Below are 25,000 nucleotides of genomic sequence, written 5' to 3'. Positions count from 1 at the left end.
TCTGCGGCATATGCGAGGCTGGCTAACATCAGAACAGCGTTCAGGAACCTGTGTAAGGAATCATTCAGAATCTTGTACACCACTGACCAATCCTGGAGTATGCGGCCCCAGCATGGAGCCAATACCCTGTCAAGCACAAGACGAACCTGGAAAAAGTCCAAACGTATGCCACTTGACTAGCCCCAGAACTAAGAGGCATGAGTTGCGAGGAAAGGCTGCGGGAAATGTACCTTTCGACACTGGAAGACAGAAGAGTAAGGGGAGACATTATCACAACCTACAAAATCCTCAGAGGAATCGACCGGGTAAACAAGGATAAACTATTCAACACTGGTGGGACGCGAACAAGGGGGACACAGGTGGAAACTGAGTACCCACATGAGCCACAGAGACGTTAGAAGGAGCTTTTTCAGTGTCAGAGTAGTTAACGGATGGAATGCATTAGGCAGTGATGTGGTGGAGGCTGACTCCATACACAGTTTCAAATGTAGATATGATAGAGCCCAGTAGGCTCATGAATCTGTACACCAGTTTATTGACAGTTGAGAGGCGGGACCAAAGAACCAAAGCTCAACCCCCGCAAACACAAATAGGTGAGTACAAATAGGTGACTACACACAAAACACACACACACACGGCTTGTGTATGTGTACAAATGGCATAGGGTGCTGATGGCTGAGTGAACAGCACGCTGGATACTTATTCTTGTGGTCCGGGGTTCGATTTACGGCGTCGGCGGAAACAAAATTGGCAGAGTTTCTTTCAACATGATACCACTGTTACCTATCAATAAATATGTGCCTGGGAGTTAGACAGCTGTTACAGACTGCTTCCTGGGTGTGTGTGTGTGTGGGTGTTAAAAAAAAATTAGTTAGTACTAGTTAGTAACAGTTGATTGATTAACAGTTGAGAGGTGGCCGAAAGAGAAGCGCGCAACTTCCGCAAGCACAACTAGGTGAATATAACTAGGTGAATACACACACACACACACACACACACAAACGCATCAGGAGTGGCGGCCTAATAGCTAACCTGGCAGGACATTGATTTGTTGGCCTTGCACAACTTTCATGGATGACCAGGATGGATGACTTACCATGACCTGAATTGTACACCTGACATTACCTGAATTGTCGACCTGGCGCGACCTGTACTGTCGAACTGGCACGGTCTGTACTGGTGACCTAGCACGACCAGTACTGTCGACCTGACATGACCCGGATTGTCGACCTGCATGGATGATCACAATAAACTTGGATGGTTGACTTGGCCCAACCTGGATAGTTAACCGGGTAAGACCTGGATAATTAACTTGGCATTATTTGAATGATATAATATTACCTGTCAGGTTTGATGAAGTAGACACCGTCCAGCCTCGCTCCCCGGCAGTACAGTTCAGCACAGTCCCTGGCCATTGTCACCCTGCCGAAATTATTCCATTGTAATGTCTGTTTTGAGTTATTTTCAATTGTTTCAACTGTTGAAAAAAAATCCAGTTATTTCATGTTAAAATTAGACCAAAACTATATATATTTTTGTTTTATCTTTGTATGTATATATATATATATATATATATATATATATATATATATATATATATATATATATATATATATATATATATATATATATATATATATATATATATATATATATATATATATATATATATATATATATATATATATATATATATATATATATATATATATATATATATATATATATATATATATATATATATATATATATATATATATATATATATATATATATATATATATATATATATATATATATATATATATATATATATATATATATATATATATATATATATATATATATATATATATATATATATATATATATATATATATATATATATATATATATATATATATATATGACAATGTCAGACCACGGAGGAAAAAAGAAACAGGAATTTCCTTAAGTACTTTCGTATATTAAATACATCTTCAGAAGGTCTGAAGATGAAGATGAAGATGAAGTTCACCTTCTGAAGATGTATTTAATATACGAAAGTACTTAAGGAAATTCCTGTTTCATTTTTCCTCCGTATACTTCTCTGTATACTTCAGTATACTGTATACTGAAGTATACAGTATACAACACGAGAGTGAAGTTGTATACTTCACTCTCGTGTTTAGGAGAGTTGTGCCTTAAGCATAGACACTGTGTCTTCCCATATTAACAGGGACTTGATGAAATTAACGTCTAAATGACCCCTCACTTGCTCTAGTGCTCTTGGGAGGTGGTGATCTTTGGTGTATTTAAATACTCCGAAATTACCATCTCTTTTAAGGGTCTGAGCAGGTGGTGGAGAGGGTTAAGGCGTACCTGTTATGCCAGTTGCTGGAAGGCTTCTGTGCTGGCTAGGGTTCGAGTCTCCTGGTGGGAAAGTGTTCTAAAGTTGTATACTTCACTCTCGTGTTTAGGAGAGTTGTGCCTTAAGCATAGACACTGTGTCTTCCCATATTAACAGGGACTTGATGAAATTAACGTCTAAATGACCCCTCACTTGCTCTAGTGCTCTTGGGAGGTGGTGATCTTTGGTGTATTTAAATACTCCGAAATTACCATCTCTTTTAAGGGTCTGAGCAGGTGGTGGAGAGGGTTAAGGCGTACCTGTTATGCCAGTTGCTGGAAGGCTTCTGTGCTGGCTAGGGTTCGAGTCTCCTGGTGGGAAAGTGTTCTAAAGTTGTATACTTCACTCTCGTGTTTAGGAGAGTTGTGCCTTAAGCATAGACACTGTGTCTTCCCATATTAACAGGGACTTGATGAAATTAACGTCTAAATGACCCCTCACTTGCTCTAGTGCTCTTGGGAGGTGGTGATCTTTGGTGTATTTAAATACTCCGAAATTACCATCTCTTTTAAGGGTCTGAGCAGGTGGTGGAGAGGGTTAAGGCGTACCTGTTATGCCATTTGCTAGAAGGCTTCTGTGCTGGCTAGGGTTCGAGTCTCCTGGTGGGAAAGTGTTCTAAAGTTGTATACTTCACTCTCGTGTTTAGGAGAGTTGTGCCTTAAGCATAGACACTGTGTCTTCCCATATTAACAGGGACTTGATGAAATTAACGTCTAAATGACCCCTCACTTGCTCTAGTGCTCTTGGGAGGTGGTGATCTTTGGTGTATTTAAATACTCCGAAATTACCATCTCTTTTAAGGGTCTGAGCAGGTGGTGGAGAGGGTTAAGGCGTACCTGTTATGCCAGTTGCTGGAAGGCTTCTGTGCTGGCTAGGGTTCGAGTCTCCTGGTGGGAAAGTGTTCTAAAGTTGTATACTTCACTCTCGTGTTTAGGAGAGTTGTGCCTTAAGCATAGATTCTGTGTCTTCCCATATTAACAGGGACTTGATGAAATTAACGTCTAAATGACCCCTCTCTTGCTCTAGTGCTCTTGGGAGGTGGTGATCTTTGGTGTATTTAAATACTCCGAAATTACCATCTCTTTTAAGGGTCTGAGCAGGTGGTGGAGAGGGTTAAGGCGTACCTGTTATGCCAGTTGCTGGAAGGCTTCTGTGCTGGCTAGGGTTCGAGTCTCCTGGTGGGAAAGTGTTCTAAAGTTATATATATATATATATATATATATATATATATATATATGCGAACAAGCCTGAATGGTCCCCAGGACAATATGCAACTGAAAACTCACACCCCAGAAGTGACTCGAACCCATACTCCCAGGAGCAACGCAACTGGTATGTACAAGACGCCTTAATCCACTTGACCATCACGACCGGACATAATGAGTTGATAGCCGAGGCTATTTGAACCACCCCACCGCCGGCACTCGGATAGTAATCTTGGGCATAGCATTTTACCAAATCACCTCATACTTTGGGGCACACGTGAGGAACACAAATGCGAACAAGCCTGAATGGTCCCCAGGACAATATGCAACTGAAAACTCACACCCCAGAAGTGACTCGAACCCATACTCCCAGGAGCAACGCAACTGGTATGTACAAGACGCCTTAATCCACTTGACCATCACGACCGGACATAATGAGGTGATAGCCGAGGCTATTTGAACCACCCCACCGCCGGCACTCGGATAGTAATCTTGGGCATAGCATTTTACCAAATCACCTCATACTTTGGGGCACACGTGAGGAACACAAATGCGAACAAGCCTGAATGGTCCCCAGGACAATATGCAACTGAAAACTCACACCCCAGAAGTGACTCGAACCCATACTCCCAGGAGCAACGCAACTGGTATGTACAAGACGCCTTAATCCACTTGACCATCACGACCGGACATAATGAGGTGATAGCCGAGGCTATTTGAACCACCCCACCGCCGGCACTCGGATAGTAATCTTGGGCATAGCATTTTACCAAATCACCTCATACTTTGGGGCACACGTGAGGAACACAAATGCGAACAAGCCTGAATGGTCCCCAGGACAATATGCAACTGAAAACTCACACCCCAGAAGTGACTCGAACCCATACTCCCAGGAGCAACGCAACTGGTATGTACAAGACGCCTTAATCCACTTGACCATCACGACCGGACATAATGAGGTGATAGCCGAGGCTATTTGAACCACCCCACCGCCGGCACTCGGATAGTAATCTTGGGCATAGCATTTTACCAAATCACCTCATACTTTGGGGCACACGTGAGGAACACAAATGCGAACAAGCCTGAATGGTCCCCAGGACAATATGCAACTGAAAACTCACACCCCAGAAGTGACTCGAACCCATACTCCCAGGAGCAACGCAACTGGTATGTACAAGACGCCTTAATCCACTTGACCATCACGACCGGACATAATGAGGTGATAGCCGAGGCTATTTGAACCACCCCACCGCCGGCACTCGGATAGTAATCTTGGGCATAGCATTTTACCAAATCACCTCATACTTTGGGGCACACGTGAGGAACACAAATGCGAACAAGCCTGAATGGTCCCCAGGACAATATGCAACTGAAAACTCACACCCCAGAAGTGACTCGAACCCATACTCCCAGGAGCAACGCAACTGGTATGTACAAGACGCCTTAATCCACTTGACCATCACGACCGGACATAATGAGGTGATAGCCGAGGCTATTTGAACCACCCCACCGCCGGCACTCGGATAGTAATCTTGGGCATAGCATTTTACCAAATCACCTCATACTTTGGGGCACACGTGAGGAACACAAATGCGAACAAGCCTGAATGGTCCCCAGGACAATATGCAACTGAAAACTCACACCCCAGAAGTGACTCGAACCCATACTCCCAGGAGCAACGGCGGTGGGGTGGTTCAAATAGCCTCGGCTATCACCTCATTATGTCCGGTCGTGATGGTCAAGTGGATTAAGGCGTCTTGTACATACCAGTTGCGTTGCTCCTGGGAGTATGGGTTCGAGTCACTTCTGGGGTGTGAGTTTTCAGTTGCATATTGTCCTGGGGACCATTCAGGCTTGTTCGCATTTGTGTTCCTCACGTGTGCCCCAATGTATGAGGTGATTTGGTAAAATGCTATGCCCAAGATTACTATCCGAGTGCCGGCGGTGGGGTGGTTCAAATAGCCTCGGCTATCACCTCATTATGTCCGGTCGTGATGGTCAAGTGGATTAAGGCGTCTTGTACATACCAGTTGCGTTGCTCCTGGGAGTATGGGTTCGAGTCACTTCTGGGGTGTGAGTTTTCAGTTGCATATTGTCCTGGGGACCATTCAGGCTTGTTCGCATTTGTGTTCCTCACGTGTGCCCCAAAGTATGAGGTGATTTGGTAAAATGCTATGCCCAAGATTACTATCCGAGTGCCGGCGGTGGGGTGGTTCAAATAGCCTCGGCTATCACCTCATTATGTCCGGTCGTGATGGTCAAGTGGATTAAGGCGTCTTGTACATACCAGTTGCGTTGCTCCTGGGAGTATGGGTTCGAGTCACTTCTGGGGTGTGAGTTTTCAGTTGCATATTGTCCTGGGGACCATTCAGGCTTGTTCGCATTTGTGTTCCTCACGTGTGCCCCAAAGTATGAGGTGATTTGGTAAAATGCTATGCCCAAGATTACTATCCGAGTGCCGGCGGTGGGGTGGTTCAAATAGCCTCGGCTATCACCTCATTATGTCCGGTCGTGATGGTCAAGTGGATTAAGGCGTCTTGTACATACCAGTTGCGTTGCTCCTGGGAGTATGGGTTCGAGTCACTTCTGGGGTGTGAGTTTTCAGTTGCATATTGTCCTGGGAACCATTCAGGCTTGTTCGCATTTGTGTTCCTCACGTGTGCCCCAAAGTATGAGGTGATTTGGTAAAATGCTATGCCCAAGATTACTATCCGAGTGCCGGCGGTGGGGTGGTTCAAATAGCCTCGGCTATCACCTCATTATGTCCGGTCGTGATGGTCAAGTGGATTAAGGCGTCTTGTACATACCAGTTGCGTTGCTCCTGGGAGTATGGGTTCGAGTCACTTCTGGGGTGTGAGTTTTCAGTTGCATATTGTCCTGGGGACCATTCAGGCTTGTTCGCATTTGTGTTCCTCACGTGTGCCCCAAAGTATGAGGTGATTTGGTAAAATGCTATGCCCAAGATTACTATCCGAGTGCCGGCGGTGGGGTGGTTCAAATAGCCTCGGCTATCACCTCATTATGTCCGGTCGTGATGGTCAAGTGGATTAAGGCGTCTTGTACATACCAGTTGCGTTGCTCCTGGGAGTATGGGTTCGAGTCACTTCTGGGGTGTGAGTTTTCAGTTGCATATTGTCCTGGGGACCATTCAGGCTTGTTCGCATTTGTGTTCCTCACGTGTGCCCCAAAGTATGAGGTGTTTTGGTAAAATGCTATGCCCAAGATTACTATCCGAGTGCCGGCGGTGGGGTGGTTCAAATAGCCTCGGCTATCACCTCATTATGTCCGGTCGTGATGGTCAAGTGGATTAAGGCGTCTTGTACATACCAGTTGCGTTGCTCCTGGGAGTGTGGGTTCGAGTCACTTCTGGGGTGTGAGTTTTCAGTTATATATATATATATATATATATATATATATATATATATATATATATATATATATATATATATATATATATATATATATATATATCAGTGACTAGTTACTTGAACAAGCTTCAAGTTATATCTAATGTCACTGATCTCACTGCAGTCCCTGAATTATACTTGACTGTAGTACTTGATCACATCCAGTCTTTTGGGTTTAATAATATGTAATTAGGCTTGAATTTTAGCCTCTCAAGAGTTAACAGGGAAATGAAATCGCATTAGACTTCTAACCCATGCAACTCGAGTACGGGACGTCCGTCCTGTACGAACAGACGCACAAATATGTGATTACTAACAACTAACATCATATTAATCTAATAATTCGAAGGTGGAGTATCGGTGTTCGTCTGTTCTAAATAGGACTTCGACCCGTGAGCAGCCCCCAGGGAATTATGTCGGAAAATCCGACACCATTTAATAATATTACATGCAATTGCAGATATTGTTGCTGCATTGTATACACAAATTAACCCATAGAAAATGTAGCTTGTAGTGGAATTTTCCATCTATAGAAAACAGGATATCATTGCCACATATTATTATAAATTCAACAGCTATTGTGTTGGGAATCATTCTTAAATACATTAGTCTTTGGACTTTTTACATCATAAAAACATCTCATATGAATTAATTTAATTATCAATATTAAAATAGAGTAAATGTGACCCTTTTATTACTTACTGACATCTGGACAAAGTAGGATAGTAGCATAGTGAGGGAGTGGTCAGCCATTGTTATTAAGACCAGAGGCGCACAGGAATAAACAGCTCCTATCATTTCTCTTGGGCGAAGTGTAATGGAGATCATATTAGTGCTCTACCATCATAAACACGCTGTCAACAATAATCAAGGGAAGTGTTCTGCCGAAACCCGTTTATCTAATCGTTTTTGGCCATTAATGCTAGATAGATAAGGGCGATCCAGTTAGAATGCGAACAGCCTCCTAATAAAAGGTAATTAAGCCTTGGTCTTTATTTTATCATTATACAGTGTTTTCTCTGATATAGCTGTCATATATTTGGATTCTGGCTTTACAGTTAGCGCCCTTTGACAGGTCAAGAAGAGGAAGCAAGCTTTGTGTATCAGTTACTGAGTGATGGAAGCTGCCTCACATGAGGAAATTTGGTGTCTACATCCTAGTTATATCTGGTGGACTAAGCCTGCTGTATAATAAGATAAGGAACCTCCTCAATGAATACTAATATATGTAGTGTGATTTGCAGCATATATATATAAATTCAATATAACCCCCCTTTAAATAAATTTAATTGTTCTAAATTCATATAAATAAATATATACAAATCTCACAGGTCGGTTCCCACACCCCCCTTCAAGGGTGACATAGGGGCTGACCCCAACCACCCATCTCCAAGGGTAGCATAGTGGCCAACCCCATCTACCCCCCCTTCAATGGTAACATAGCAGCTGACCCCAACCACCCCCATCAAGGGTAACATAAGGGTCGACAACAACCACCCCCCTTGAAGGGTGACATAGGGGCCGACCCCAATCACCCCTCAACAAGGGTAGCATAGTGGCCGACACCAACTACCCACCTTCAACGGTAGCATTGCGGCGGACCCCCTCCCCCCACCCTTCATAGGTAGCATAGCGGCCGATCCCAACCACCCTCGCTTCAAGGGTAGCATAGGGGCCGACCCCAATCACCCACCTTCAAGGGTAGCATAGGGGCACACCCCCAACCACCTCCCCTTCAGGGGTAAAATAGGGGCCTACCTCAACCACTCCCCTTCAAGGGTAGCATAGGGGCAGACCCTCCAACCACCTCCTTTCAAGGGTATCATAGAGGCAGACCCCCAACCTCCCACTTTCAAAGGTAGCATAGGAGCAGACCCCAACCACTCCAAGGGTAGCATAGAGGCCGATCCTAACAACCCCCCTTCAAGGGTAGCAGAGGGGCCGACCCCAACTCCGCACTTCAAGAGCAGCATAGGGGCCGACCCAACCACCCCCACCCCCCTTCATGGGTAACATAGCAGCCGATCCCATCCCCACCCCATTAATAGTAGCATAGGAGCCGACCCCAACCACCCCCTTCAGGGGTAGCATAGCTTGCGATCGCAACCCCATTCTTCAAGGGTAACATAGGGACCGAACCCAACCACCCCCCTTGAAGGGTAACATAGCGGCCGACCCCAACTTCACCCTTCAAGGGTAGCATAGGGGCCGACCCCAACCCCACCTCTTCAAGGGTAGCATAGGGGCCGAACTCAACCACCCCCCTTCAAGGGTAACATAGGGGCCGACCCCAACCACCCCCCTTCAAGGGTAACATATGGGTCGACCCCTACCACCCCCCTTCAAGGGTGATATAGGGGCTGACCCCAACCACCTTCTTCAAGGGTTACCATAGGGCCGACCCCAACCAACCTCCCTGCAGGGGTAACATAGCGTCCGACCCCAACCACCCCCCACTTCAGGGGTAACATAGCAGCCGACCCCAACCCCCTCCCCCCCCATTCAAGGGAAGCATAGGAGCCGACCACAGCCACCCCCCTTCAAGGGTAGCATAAGGGACGATCCCAACCACCCCCTCCTTCAAGGGTAACCTCGGGGCCGACCCCAACCACCCCCTCCAAGGGTAGCATAGGGGCCGATCCCCCCCCTCCCCTTCAGTAGTAACACAGGGGCTAACCCCATTGACCCCCATCAGGAGTAACATAGTGGCCGACCCCAACAATTCCCTCCTTCAAGGATAGCATAGGGGCTCACCTCCAACCACCCCCCTTTCAAGGGTAGCATAGGGGCTGACCCAGATCCAACCCCCCTTCAAGGATAGCATAGGGGCACCCCCCCTCCTTCAGGAGTAACATAGGGGCCGATCCTAACCACCCCCCTTCAAGTGGGGGTGGTTAGCATAGCATACGACCCCAATCACTCCCCTTCAAGGGTAGCATAGAGGCCGACCCCAACCACCCCCCCTTCAGGGGTAAAATAGGGGCAGACCCCCAAACACCCCCCCTTCAAGGGTAGCATAGGGGCCGAACCCAACCACCCCCCTTCAGGGGTAACATAGCGTGCGATCACAACCTCGCCCCTTCAAGGGTGACATAGGGGCCGACCCCATCCCTAAACTTCATGAGTAGCATAGGGACCGACCCCAACCACCCCCACCCCACTTCAAGGGAAACATAGGGGCCGACCTCAACCACCCCCGTTCAAGGGTAACATAAGGGTCCACCGCAACCAACCCCTTTCAAGGGTGACATAGGGGCTGCCCCTAGCCACCTCCCCCCCCCCTTTTAAGAGTAACATAGCGGCTGACCCTAACCACCCCCCTTCAAGGGTAGCATAGCAGCCATCCCCAAGCACCCCGCCCCCCTTCAAGGGATACATAGAGACGTACCCAACCACCCCCTTAAAGAGTAGCACAGTGACTGAACCCAACCACCCACCTTCAGGATAGCATAGGGGCCGGTCCCAACTACCCCCCTTCAAGGGAAGCGTAGGGGCCGACCCCCCCCCCCCCCCAAATCAAGGGAAGCATAGGAGCCGACCCCAGCCACTCCCCTTCAAAGGGAAACATAGTGGAGACCACAACCACCCTTCCCCCTCCTCCAAGGGAAGCATAGGGTCCGACACCAATTACACCCTTTCAAGGGTAACATAATGGTCGACCCCAACCACCCCTCTTCAAATGTAACATAGGGGCCGACCCCAACCACCCCCCTTAAAGAGTAGCATATGGACAGACCCAAACCACCCCCTTTCAAGGGTAGCAGTGGGGCCGACCCCAACCACCCCCCTTCAAGGGTAACATAGGGGCAGACCCCAACCACCCCCCCCCCCCTTTATGGGTAACATCAGTGCCGACCCCAACAACCCCCCTTCAAGGGTTACATAGGGGCCGATCCCAATAAGCCCCCTCCAAGGGTAACATTGGGGCCGACCCCAACCACCTCTCTTCAAGGGTAACATAGGGGCTGGCCCCCAACCACCCCCCCCCCTTCAAGGGTGCCATTGCGGCCGACCCCAACCACTCCCCTTAAAAGGATAACAGCACCCGACCCCAACAACCCCCTCCGTCAAGGGTAGTATAGTGGCCCACCCCAAGCACCCCCTCTTCACGAGTAGCATAGGGGCCGACCCCAATCACCACCAGCCCCCTTCAAGGGTAACATAGCAGACGACCCCACCCAGCAAACACAAATCATCTACACAACGTTCGCCTATCTCTTCCCATAGGTGTGGGAATGATTTGCATTGAGAATGGTGCAGGAGAGCCTTTGAGAAACTTTTACTCAAAAAATCCAAACACAAAGGTTTAATTATAAATAGTTTTTCTACAATTATTTTCTTCCAAATGTAAAACAAATAGTTTTTACATGTTTAAATATAAAATTTATGGTGTTTTTTTGTAAAATTCATTAATAAATTGTGAATGATATATATTGGCTGAGTGAAACCTTTAAAATCCATTTAGTTATAATATGAACAGAAAAAAGTAGTTTTCCAAATTTTCTAAAAATCGCTCTTTTTAACACAATTTGACTCCTTATGCATTCCACTAAACACTAATATCATGTTTAAATATATAATTTATGTAGTATTCCCTAAGATAATTTATATAAATTATAAAAGTTGCTGGAAAGTGGTGAGAAAGAATCTGAAAACGTTTTGTTGTCTTATATTGGCGTGTTCTTATTAACTAGAGTGAGTAAGAGTGAGCGAGAGTGGGTAAGAGTGAGTAAGAGTGACTGAAGGTGAGTGAGAGTGCCAGAGAGTGTGTAAGTGTGAGTAAGAGTGAGTATAAGTAAGAGTGACTGAGAGTGAGTAAGAGTGACAGAGTGAGTAAGAGTGAGAGTAAGGGTGACAGAATGAGTAAGAGTGAGAGTAAAGTGATTGAGAGTAAGGGTGAGTATGAGAGTAAGAGTGATTGAGAGTTAGAGTGTGAGTAAGAGTGATTGAGAGTTAGTGAGAGTAAGAGTGATTGAGAGTAAGAGTGATTGAGAGTAAGAGTGATTGAGAGTAAGAGTGATTGGGAGTAAGAGTGATTGGGAGTAAGAGTGATTGGGAGTAGGAGTTAGTGAGAGTAGGAGTAAGAATGAGAATAAGAGTGATTGAGTGTAAGAGTGAGTAAGAGTAAGAATGAGAGTAAGAGTGATTGAGAGTATGAGAGATTGAGAGTAAGAGTGATTGAGAGTAAGAGTGATTGAGAGTAAGAGTGATTGGGAGTAAGAGTGATTGGGAGTAAGAGTGAGAGTAGGAGTAAGAATGAGAATAAGAGTGATTGAGAGTACGAGTGATTGGGAGTAAGAGTAAGAGTAAGAATGAGAGTAGGAGTGATTGAGAGTAGGAGTGATTGGGAGTAGGAGTGATTGGGAGTAAGAGTGATTGAGAGTAAGAGTAATTGCGAGTAAGAGTATGAGAGTAAGAGTGAGAGAGTGAGTATGAATGGGTAAGGGTGACTGAGAGTGAGTAAGAGTGACAGAGTAAGAATGACAGAGTAAGAGTGATAGAGAGTAAGAGTGACAGAGAGTAAGAGTGACAGAGAGTAAGAGTGACAGAGAGTAAGAGTGACAGAGAGTAGAGTGACAGAGAGTAAGAGTGACAGAGAGTAAGAGTGACAGAGTAAGAGTGAGTATGAGAGTGAGTAAGGATGACTGAGAGAAAGAGTGAGTAATAGTGCGTAAGAGTGATTGAGAGTTAGAGTGAGAGTAAGAGTGATTGAGAGTTAGTGAGAGTAAGAGTGATTGAGAGTAAGAGTGATTGAGAGTAAAAGTGATTGAGAGTAAGAGTGATTGAGAGTAAGAGTGATTGGGAGTAAGAGTGATTGAGAATAAGAGTGATTGGGAGTAAGAGTGATTGGGAGTAGGAGTAAGAATGAGAATAAGAGTGATTGAGAGTAAGAGTGAGTAAGAGTAAGAATGAGAGTAAGAGTGATTGAGAGTAAGAGTGATTGAGAGTAGGAGTGATTGGGAGTAAGAGTGATTGGGAGTAAGAGTAAGAGTAAGAATGAGAATAAGAGTGATTGAGAGTAAGAGTGATTGGGAGTAGGAGTAAGAGTAAGAATGAGAGTAGGAGTGATTGAGAGTAGGAGTGATTGGGAGTAGGAGTGATTGGGAATAAGAGTGATTGAGAGTAAGAGTAATTGAGAGTAAGAGTAATTGAGAGTAAGAGTATGAGAGTAAGAGAGAGAGTGAGTATGAATGGGTAAGGGTGACTGAGAGTGAGTAAGAGTGACAGAGAGTAAGAGTGACAGAGAGCAAGAGTGACAGAGAGTAAGAGTGACAGAGAGTAAGAGTGACAGAGAGTAAGAGTGACAGAGAGTAAGAGTGACAGAGTAAGAGTGACAGAGTAAGAGTGACAGAGAGTAAGAGTGACAGAGAGTAAGAGTGACAGAGAGTAAGAGTGACAGAGAGTAAGAGTGACAGAGAGTAAGAGTGACAGAGTAAGAGTGACAGAGAGTAAGAGTGACAGAGAGTAAGAGTGACAGAGAGTAAGAGTGACAGAGAGTAAGAGTGACAGAGAGTAAGAGTGACAGAGTAAGAGTGACAGAGAGTAAGAGTGACAGAGAGTAAGAGTGACAGAGAGTAAGAGTGACAGAGTAAGAGTGACAGAGTAAGAGTGACAGAGAGTAAGAGTGACAGAGAGTAGAGTAAGAGTGACAGAGAGTAAGAGTGACAGAGAGTAAGAGTGACAGAGAGTAAGAGTGACAGAGTATGAGAGTGAGAGTGATTATGAGAGAGTTAAGAGTGTGAGGTGTGTGAGTGTAGCAGGCCAGGGAGGCAGGATGTGTGGTCACAGGCGAGGCCTAGGCCTCGTGATCTCTAATGTTGGTTTTTATATATATGTTGGATTTTTTGTCCTGTTTCAAATTATAATTATTTAGCAGGAATGTAATAAGATATTGCACAGTATTAATGTGACAATAATATATGCATTATTTCCTTGATAATCAAACTTGTTGTTCAAAGATAATATACAATCTTTGAAGGAAACATTTTGAGAGCGCGAGCTGGCAACACTGGGCTGGTGGGTGAGAGAGACATATGGTTAGTTGTGCTCAGACCTTCAGTGGTGAAGGGTGTGTCCCAGCTGGCCGCCACCAGCCGCCACCCGCCGCCCCACCACCAGCCGCCACCCGCCACCCACCACCACCCACCACCAGCCGCCACCCACCACCAGCCGCCACCAGCCGCCACCCGCCATCACCCACCACCAGCCGCCACCCACCACCAGCCGCCACCCGCCACCACCCACCACCAGCCGCCACCCGCCGCCACCCACCACCAGCCGCCACCCGCCACCAGCCGCCACCCGCCGCCACCCGCCGCCACCCGCCACCCAGCAAACACAAATCATCTACACAACGTTCGCCTATCTCTTGCCATAGGTGTGGGAATGATTTGCATTGAGAATGGTGCAGGAGAGCCTTTGAGAAACTTTTACTCAAAAAATCCAAACACAAAGGTTTAATTATAAATTATTTTTCTACAATTATTTTCTTCCAAATGTAAAACAAATAGTTTTTACATGTTTAAATATAAAATTTATGGTGTTTTTTTTGTAAAATTCATTAATAAATTGTGAATGATATATATTGGCTGAGTGAAACCTTTATAATCCATTTAGTTATAATTTGAACAGAAAAAGTATTTTTCCAAATTTTCTAAAAATTGCTCTTTTTAACACAATTTGACTCCTTATACATTCCACTAAACACTATATCATGTTTAAATATATAATTTATGTATTATTCTCTAAAATAATTTATATAAATTATATAAGTTGTTGGAAAGTGGTGTTAAGGATTCTGAAAACATTTTGTTGTGTTAATATGTTCTTATTAACTATGTCTCAAGTTCACAGTTTATCAAACAAGAATATTAACATTCGTCAACTCTTAAAATCTTATATGTTATCTTGCTGGTGCAAAAAAGGGTGAATCTTTAGGAACAGCTATAGTATCTATATATCACAAATGGTGTTTCCCTAACTCAAACAATGTAGGGTTTATTATTCTTCACATATTTCTAATGACTCTTAGATGTTTACATTCTCTGAAGTATAATTGTGAAGGCTGTGTCCATCACTCTCAACACAGATTCTTAAACTCGTCTCTGCAGGTTCAACTATATAATTAGTTTCCATTTTGAATTTCCATGGACATTTGTATCCAAAATGAAACCAATGTGGTTTCCTTCAGCGCCTTCAGCCAGCACATTTGCTCATTCATTTCCACAGATTCCAACAAGGTAGGGGATTTACAGAAATTTGTATATTCATATTGTTATATATTAAAATATGAATGCAGTTCAAAATGATAAGACAAATACATGAGTTTATGATAAATTCGTTTTCTGTGATATACCATTGATATGCTCTTTTTTTCTTTAAACGGCAGACTAAACTAAAGTGCTCACATCAACAGATTTGATGTATAAATGGTCAACGCTCAACAGAGTTAGTATAAATGTATTAGTATAAATCTTACTTGTCTCATTGTTAATTCACATTCAATGTCAACTTGTGGTTTTGATGTGGCACGTTTGGCCAAGACACCCCACCCCATTATGCACCCCATACCCATCTTGTGGGCGGTTGTGGAAAGGGTTACAGAGGCACATAATGGGCTCAGGGACTGAACCCCACAATTCATTTAGCTAAGCAAGTTACAATCTTGATGAGCTAGTTACAAAATTCAATATAAGTCATCACATCAACAATGGGTTCGAGATCGACCTCAAGTACAGGTTCTAAATTAAGCAACTGACATATGTGGAGAGCTAGTATCAAAATTTATATGTTTGTCCTGCACACCGTCCCCCATCCAGTGGGCAGCGGTGGATAGGTTACAATCACTTAGTTGTTATCTACAGTTAGCAAACTGGGGATATTTGACTAAAATTTCTGGTAGCAGATCATTTTGAATGAAATATTGACACATCGCTGGAACATTGGTTATAGAATTGTCTCTAAATTCATGTATCTTTTCGCACTCCATCACATAGTGACGGAGGGTGTGCGAATAATTTTGTTGACACAGTTTACATTTGGTCAGGTCTACATCAGCAGATAATGAGAATTCCCAGAGATACTTGTAACCGAGTCTAAGCCGAGCAGTAGTAACATCTAGAAGTCTGCTGATTTTATTGGATGATCCATAGATGTGTGGCTCCTCTTGTATGATATGTATGATAGATGGAATTACTAGTTCCAGTTTCTAGGCAGGCGATGAGTACTCACAATAACCTTAATAAGCGTCAAAACAAAAATGTGTATACTCTTTTTACTCTCCTGACCTTAGTTCTCGAGCTATGTATTTCATTTTGGTACCAACGTGTTCGCAATAACATTCTCTAGAAGAAAATCAGCAAAAACGGTCACCAAAAGTTATATGAATACCAGCACCCAATAAATACCTACGTAGATGACTCGCCGTGAGTGCCCAAGAGCAACAAAATGTTTTTACTCTTGGGATTGTTATCACTTCCACACTTGTCCTACAGCGTTAATTTTGGTATCAATGTACTCGCAATGAAATTCCCAACACGGTGATATGAATATAAACGTAGAATAATGGTCGCTGCCCACCCGCAAGAGTGTGGGAAGTGGCGGAACTGTTACCCAGTATTGGTGACAAGACGACCACATGGGCGATACAGTGCTTTGAAAGTTTATAATTATATCACTGTCCTGACATTATTATTGTATGTACGTCATTCATTTTTGTGCCAATGTTTTCGCAATAGAATGTTCTATGAGCCCGTAGGTAAAAAAGAGCAACAAAGCGTAAGATAGAATAGCACCATATATAAAACAACGCTGGTACATATCAGTGAGCGTCAAACACACACGAAATGTGTGTGTTTGATGGTGGTCAAACGATGTTTGATGTGTTTGATCAGGTGATGTCCTGATCCGCATAATTAAAGTATGAATTATGTTGAGAAAAAATAAGAAAAAAGGGAAAAAACAGGGGTGGGAGAAACATGACAGAAAAAGAGTAAAATACAATTTGGTCAACAAACAGCATTGTTTAAAATAAAAGATATGGATTGACATTTTGGTGGTTAGGTAGGTTACATTGAGTTAATTAGGTAGTACTTAGTGTTTATCTGTTATAGATAGGAGCTGCATGCCTGGTATGGGCCAATAGGCCTTCTGCAGTTACCTTTGTTTTATGTTTTTGCCCTGTAACCTAAATGGTTAGAGAGGCACAAATATGGGCTTAGGGACTGAACCCCACACTACATTTAGCTAAGCTGGTTACAATCTTGATGATATAGTTACAAAATTCTGTATAAGTCGTCACATTATTAATGGGTTCGAGATCAACCACAATCTCCTGAATGGATATAACAAAGGGGATATTAATAGGTTATTAAAATTGTCAACACACGATAGAACACGAAACAATGGGTATAAATTGGATAAGTTTAGATTTAGGAAAGACTTGGGTAAATACTGGGTCAGTAACAGGGTTGTTGATTTGTGGAATTTTTCTTAACTTATAAATTTATCTTTATTTATCTTAAACTGGTTGGGAGAGGTACAGTTTTTAACATAATTGGGAAGGTCATTCCACATTCGAGGTCCCTTGATTTGTAAAGCATTTCTAGTTTGACTAAGTCGTACTCTTGGAATATCAAATAGGTATTTGTTTCTGGTGTGGTGCTCATGGGATCTGTTACAACCTTCTAGGAAGCTTTTAGGGTCAGGATTGACATTACAGTGCAGCGTTTTATATATATAAAATACACATGAGAGTATGTGCAGGGACTTAATATCTAACATATTCAGAGATTTGAGTAAGGGGTCCATATATACTGCCCGGTTGCCTGAAATGCTATATGCCTACTATATTGGCTTTAGGTATTGTATGCACTAGCTCTATCTATAAATCCAACATTATGTTTGTAAATCAACTATGTATGTACTTTCCTGAATAAAATTGACTTTACTGTACACGTATATGCTAGGTGGATTTGTTATCCCCTATCGTTTGGGAGAAAAAAAATGACTAATACGTTCGGCGAATGACTTTGACTTCAACTTCACTTTGACTTCGTTCATGTCATCGTATTTTCCGTAATATATAAATGTTATGACAATGCAATTATATTATTGTGTGCAAATAAGTTGGAAATTTCATGTACCCTAAAAATAGTAAAATAAAGAAAAAGAATAATTAAATAATTGTTGTAGTAAATTGTCACACGTTCATCATACGCAAACGAACACACAGTTTGGAGCGTCAGTACAACAAGACCGCCGCCATTTTAAAACACGGCTTCGAATGTAAGTAATGTTTTTCTCGTACTAACACTGTGTTATGCAATAGATTAGGTCTTGAATTCACAAATTTAGTTGTTACATCTGACAGAGTATGTTAGACGGTGTAATGCTGGTCCATGTTGACGTATTTGTGGGCTTGATTGGTTTACATGTGATGGCACACAATATCGGCACCCCACAACATGCTGTTGAAGTTGGAATGCATGGCATAGGCTCCTCACACAATGTTCTTTATGTGGTCCTCAGGTGATAGTTTTCTATTTAGAACCACCCCTAGATCTCTTTCTTTATCAGAATTCCTTAAAGATTTCTCACATGGTTTTCCTAATGATAGATTGTGGGCTGTAAGGGACAGGTTTGATGTATGGATTAGTTGATAGAAGTTCCAGTCCACCTGTAGACAGGGATCTCACATCAGCTTGTATATTATACAAGGATAAGATTTGATAAATTCAGTTATTTGACTGAACACTGGCTCTGTTTAAATCAGAGATTTAAACATACATAGTCTAACCTAGCTCCTTTCTTTTTTACCTAGCCTAACCTAGCCTAACCTAGCACACAATATCGGCACCCCACAACATGCTGTTGAAGTTGGAATGCATGGCATAGGCTCCTCACACAATGTTCTTTATGTGGTCCTCAGGTGATAGTTTTCTATTTAGAACCACCCCTAGATCTCTTTCTTTATCAGAATTCCTTAAAGATTTCTCACATGGTTTTCCTAATGATAGATTGTGGGCTGTAAGGGACAGGTTTGATGTATGGATTAGTTGATAGAAGTTCCAGTCCACCTGTAGACAGGGATCTCACATCAGCTTGTATATTATACAAGGATAAGATTTGATAAATTCAGTTATTTGACTGAACACTGGCTCTGTTTAAATCAGAGATTTAAACATACATAGTCTAACCTAGCTCCTTTCTTTTTTACCTAGCCTAACCTAGCTTGTTTTCCCAAGCCAGTCTATGGCCCATGTTTTTTTTCGATGCCTCAGTGGTCCATGCACATGTCCGTTCAAGGGGATTAAATAGCCGTTCTATGGCCCCAGGGTTTTACGAACTTCTTTTTCCCAAGCCGGTCTATGGCCCGTGTTTTTTTTTATGCCTCAGTGGTCCATGCACAGGTCCGTTCAAGGGGATTAAATAGCCGTTCTATGGCCCCAGGGTTTTCTCAAATTTTCTTTCATAGCCGGTCTATGGCCCTGGGTTTTTACGAACTTTTTTTCCCAAGCCGGTCTATGGCCCCTGGGTTTTATGAACTTTTTTTCCCAAGCCGGTCTATGGCGTGTATGTTAAATAAACCAAATTTTTCACTTTTGACAATTGAGCACCTGCTACATCTAGATTCTAGGGAGGAAAGGAATATAATATAATATCTAATATATCTATCTGTGTGAAATAGATTAAATCCATTTATTTGATATTCAGCTAATAGTTCTGTATTTTCTACATTCATCCATGTTTTGGTAAGTGCAATAATATGTATTGTTTCATTGCAGATTAGAGATTCAAGATAGTTCTAGATTTCCGAAGTACTGAAACGCGCGCCATACAGGCTTGGTGGATCTAGGTGCAAGGTAAAATTATTTACATTTACTTTGTGTATTTATATGCATATATGCATTTATATGCATTATTCTCTAGAATAATAGATCTCGTAATAATTTTGCAAAAATAGTGGCATTTACTATTTTAAAAAGCTCGGGTGCAGGGGGGGGGGGGGTTTGTGTAAAAGCCTGGTTTGTGCCTCGGAGAGGCTATGGGATCCAGTAAGATCGTCCTTCCTTTCCTCCCTAGAATCTGGATGTAGCAGGTGCTCAATTGTCAAAAGTGAAAAATTGGTTTTGTCTTCCGAATGCACCATTTCTGTAAATTTGCTAATAATCTTTTAAAAATAGTAAATGCCATTATTTTTGCAAAATTATTACGAGATCTATTATACTAATAACGGTTTGATAAAATTTGGTAAAATCAAAATATAAATTCTATAAAATCAAATTCTTCACTTGCTACAGCAACAGGAATGTGTGTGTATGTATTTGTGTTGTTGAATATGACCGAAAGTGTAAGATTAATGATTCTAACACAAATCGTCTGAATATTTGTTTTTCTTCACTGTCGAGAGTAGTTAAAAAAATTTACTCGAGTTTATTTTCACACTTTATTTATGGTCCTTAAGTCCCTCTATGGTCCTTAAGTCCCTCTCCTTAATGCTGCTGCTGTTTCTCGCATCTTTGCATCGCTTGTATGTTTGGGGGTTTGGCCTCTTGCTATATATTGATTCCATTTGTGTGTGTTTGGGTCTCAGGCCCTCTCGCAATTTCTGTTGAACAAACCCCTTTTCCTAGTTCTGCATCTCTCCTTTGGTACAAATTTTGTTGTGCTTTTATCATATATTTCACAAAACTTGACATACATTTCATTTACTTCATGTCCTATCAGCAAGTGTTTGTCAAATTCTTTAAGGAAAGTTTATCATCCTGATTGCAGATCTCTAGCGATATTATGTCAACTTCTTGTGGATTCGCAATCATTATTTAATTTACCTTTAGGTGTTCTTTCACCAGCACAGCAACACTGTACCTCTCCCAACCAGTTTAAGATAAAAACTAAGTACTAACTAATTAACTCAATGTAACCTACCTTACCCCCAAAATGACAACCCATGTCTTCTATTTTAAACAATGCTGTTTTGTTGACCAAATTGTATTTTTGTTTTTTTCTGCAATGTTTCCCCCCCCCCCCCCACCACTCTACCACCACATTGAGTTTAGTAGCTCTGTGCACGTCAGGTGCTGTTTAATATACAGACCTACTCCTCCATTTGACCTAGTTTCTCTATCACATCTATATCACTTTGTGCTTTAGCCCTGGTGGAGCTTGGTCCACCAGGGTGTTGTTTGGAGTGGCCCGCAGATCCACATACAGTCTGCATATGATATACAGTCTGTTGATCAATTAAACTACAGTAGTTAGTTTTATTCACCGAATGCACCAATATGTGTTCATTCTTCCCAGATGAAGGAACTAGGTAATATTCATCATCTGAATGCACCATCTGATGCTTTAACACACTCATGATACACGAGAGGTTTAAAAAACTTTTAAAACTTTTAAAACTTTTTGACCTATGTATTTAAAAGCAATTCTAAAGTTAAAAAGTGTAGCATAGGCCCCTCGCAGAATGTTCTTAATATGATCCTCAGGTTATAGTTTTCTATCTAAAACCACCCCTAGATCTCTTTCTTGATCAGAATTCTTTATAGATCTCAGTGGCTCGATCATAGAAACTGCTCTAAATCCTTGTTGGCCTGGATTGTGGAGGTCATTGGTCTCTATAAAACTAGTAATCTGACTCCTGATCACTCTCAAATAATTTTATTATGTGGGATGTTAGTGCAACTGGTCTATAATTCTTTGCCAATGCTTGTGTTGTGTTGTGTTGTTTTGGTAGTGATGTGCAATGTGTTGTTTTGGTAGTGATTCGTCCAGTTCTGGTAGTAGTGCGGTTGTTGTGTAGTGTAGTACTTGTGTGCTTGTTAATGACTTGTATTCCAGTCTTGTGGGTATCTCCTTTCCCCTACGGGCCAACTGCTTTGTTCTTACCTAGCATTTTGCTTTGTTTGGGTATGAATGTTTGTGTGCCGTATATTTTGCAAAATTTGCCATATATCTCATTATTTACTCCTCTGCCTAGCAACAAGTCTGTCTAATTATACTCATTAACTGTTTTTCAAAGTTCCCCATAGTGTCCTTTATTGAAATCGAGTTCATGAACCGTTTCAATGTTCTTATTTTCTTCTAGATTATATCTTAAAGTATATTTAAATGTTATTGTTATTATTGTTATTAAATGTTATTGTGACATTGCATTGCAATTGAGCTATGTTGTTTACCATACCGTTCATTTCGTGAGTATAAGTATAGATGCCACACTTGTGACAGGTAAAACCATGCCTTTTTTGAAAAACAGCACCGTCTGTTGCACGTAAGAGCAACCCACACTATATTATGTTGCGATATTATTTCAATATTTCCGATTGTATTGATAATTTGAATTTTCATAGATTTCAATTTATTTTCATTTCGATTTAATAATTTTGTGTGACATTGCATTGAAATTGAGCTGTGTTGTTTACCATACTGTTCATTTCATGAGTATAGTTTATTTTTTTATTTTTTTCATTTCATTTTTTTAGCTGTTCTTATTTTTCAGTGATGGGAATATCAGATCATTTGATGTTCCCAATTTTCTGATGGAAGCATCAGACCATTATAGAATGCATCGGATGAGGTAGTTTGGAATGGTGGGGAGGACGAGAGGGGGGTATGGTGGGGAAGACGAGGGGACAGAGGAGAGGGTAATGGTGGGGAGGACGAGGGGACTGGGGAGTTGGGGATGGTGGGGACAGGGGAATGCTGGGGAGGACAAAGGGACAGGTGAATGGGAGATGGTGGGGGAGGAAGAAGGACAGGGGAGGGGAAAATGGTAAGGAGGACGATGGGACAGGGAAGTGGGAATAGTGGGGATGATGTGGGGACAGGGAAGTGGGAAGGACGAGAGGACTGTGGAATGGGGAATAGCAAAGTGAATTATAATTATATATATTAATTAATTCTTATAAATTTCCAGAAGCCTGTATCAACACCCACACTAATGCAACTGAAAGAGATGTTGAGACAAGTATTGCTGATATGTTGAAGAACGCCCCAAACAAACTCGGTGGAAACAGATACAAGGTAAAGTTTGCCAATTTGCTGTAGTCTAATTCAATTTCTTTTTAGTAATCTTCGAGAACATTTATGCTATGAATAAGATAAAATAATGTAACTGATTTTGATTTATTTACTATTTATTATTTATTTACCGTTATTAGTATAATAGATCTCGTAATAATTTTGCAAAAATAATGGCATTTACTATTTTAAAAAGCTCGGGTGCAGGGGGGGGGGTTATGTAAAAGCCTGGTTTGTGCCTCGGAGAGGCTATGGGATCCAGTAAGATCGTCCTTCCTTTCCTCCCTAGAATCTGGATGTAGCAGGTGCTCAATTGTCAAAAGTGAAAAATTGGTTTTGTCTTCCGAATGCACCATTTCTGTAAATTTGCTAATAATCTTTTAAAAATAGTAAATGCCATTATTTTTGCAAAATTATTACGAGATCTATTATACTAATAACGGTTTGATAAAATACAGTAGACTGCCTACTGGTTTTACCTGTAATAAGGTTTGATACAGATGATTATGATTATGGTTTTGGCCTCCACCACCCTCTCACCTAACTTGTTCCAACCATGTCTACCACGGTTTTGTCTTCCGAATGCACCATTTCTGTAAATTTGCTAATAATCTTTTAAAAATAGTAAATGCCATTATTTTTGCAAAATTCCTGAATATTGTCAAAATGACGGAAACCCATATGTCAAAAACACATGGAGATATACCAATCCTGGAAGACATTCTTCCATCCCCACTTGAAACTGTTGAGCAGGTGGAAAGTCTGTCACATGAGCTAAAAGTTAACAGTGAATATAAAAAGAGTATGGTAAGTGTTGCTTAATTCTTTTAGCCTGAGTATGGTAAGTGTTGCTGAATTTTTTTAGCCTTGTACATATGTCTTTTGATTAGTTTTTTTGCAGATGAAGGAAGGTGGGGTGGCACATAATTGATTGTTCAGTGTTATGTTTAAGGTACAAATAAAACAAAAGCAAAAGTTACTCAAATTCGTTGATTTTTGTAATAGTTAAGAAGGAAAATATTTTAATGCTATTTATTTAATACAGTTGGAAATTAGAAAATCTAATGTTGAGATTGAAAGATATATATTATTCTCTATTACCTTACAGCTTATGCATTATTTTAACAGGTCCAGACGCTGTCTCAAATGGGCGGTGCAAGCTGTGGAGACACAGTGAGACGAATGATGAGGAGGATAGGGACCTATGGGGTCTGGTCTCAGTATTCACTCGTTGGGCGCAAGAGGAAACGTGTCTTCAAAACCTTGGATATTTGTAATGTAATAATAAGTACGTAAATTTGACATTTTTTTGGATTATATATATGTCTGCATGTATTATGTATTATACTTGCATGCTTGTTAATGACTTGTATTCTAGTCTTGTGGGTATCTCCTTTCTCCTACGGGCCAAATGCTTTGTTCTTACCTAGCATTTTGCTTTGTTTGGGTATGAATGTTTGTGTACCTTCATTGTATATTTTGCAAAATTTGCCATATATCTCATTACTCCTCTGCCTAGCAACAAGTCTGTCTAATTATACTCAATAACTATTTTTCAAAGTTCCCCATAGTGTCCTTTATTGAAATAGAGTTCATGAACCGTTTCAATATCCTTATTTTCTTCTAGATTATATCTTAAAGTATATTTAAATGTTATTGTGACATTGCATTGCAATTGAGCTGCGTTGTTAACCATTCTGTTCATTTCATGAGTATATTTTATTTTCTATTTTTTCATATCATTTTTTTTATCTGTTTTTATTTTTCAGTGATGGGAATATCAGATCATTTGATGTTCCCATCAGAAAATTGGGAAAGTCAGATCTTTTGATGTTCCCAATTTTCAGATGGAAGCATCAGACCATCATGGAATGCATGGGATGAGGTAGTTTAGAATGGTGGGGAGGACGACAGGGGGGATGGTGGGGAAGACGAGGGAACAGAGGAGAGGGTAATGGTGGGGAGGACGAGGGGAC

At 41.8% G+C, this 25,000-nt stretch overlaps 1 protein-coding gene and 1 long non-coding RNA gene across 2 annotated transcripts in view; one reads left to right on the top strand and one right to left on the bottom strand.

Moving 5' to 3' along the window:
* Positions 1-1,337: 1,337 nt before the first annotated feature.
* Positions 1,338-25,000, bottom strand: part of LOC123772753 (putative golgin subfamily A member 6-like protein 19) — a 162,483-nt gene continuing 138,820 nt past the window's right edge. The window contains exon 4 of the mRNA XM_069303752.1: positions 1,338-1,422. Coding sequence (XP_069159853.1) covers positions 1,338-1,422 — 85 coding nt within the window. The remainder of the gene's footprint in view (positions 1,423-25,000) is intronic.
* Positions 19,553-25,000, top strand: part of LOC138351544 (uncharacterized) — a 5,726-nt gene continuing 278 nt past the window's right edge. The window contains exons 1-3 of the long non-coding RNA XR_011222500.1: positions 19,553-19,864; positions 22,921-23,027; positions 24,153-24,312. This is a non-coding gene — a long non-coding RNA (uncharacterized lncRNA). The remainder of the gene's footprint in view (positions 19,865-22,920; positions 23,028-24,152; positions 24,313-25,000) is intronic.

This window comes from Procambarus clarkii, chromosome 50 (genome assembly GCF_040958095.1).
Source record: "Procambarus clarkii isolate CNS0578487 chromosome 50, FALCON_Pclarkii_2.0, whole genome shotgun sequence".
In the NCBI taxonomy this organism is placed as follows: Eukaryota; Metazoa; Arthropoda; class Malacostraca; order Decapoda; family Cambaridae; genus Procambarus; species Procambarus clarkii.
The sequence above is the reverse complement of the archived record's forward strand: the minus strand, read 5'-3'. Positions and strand labels throughout refer to the sequence as shown.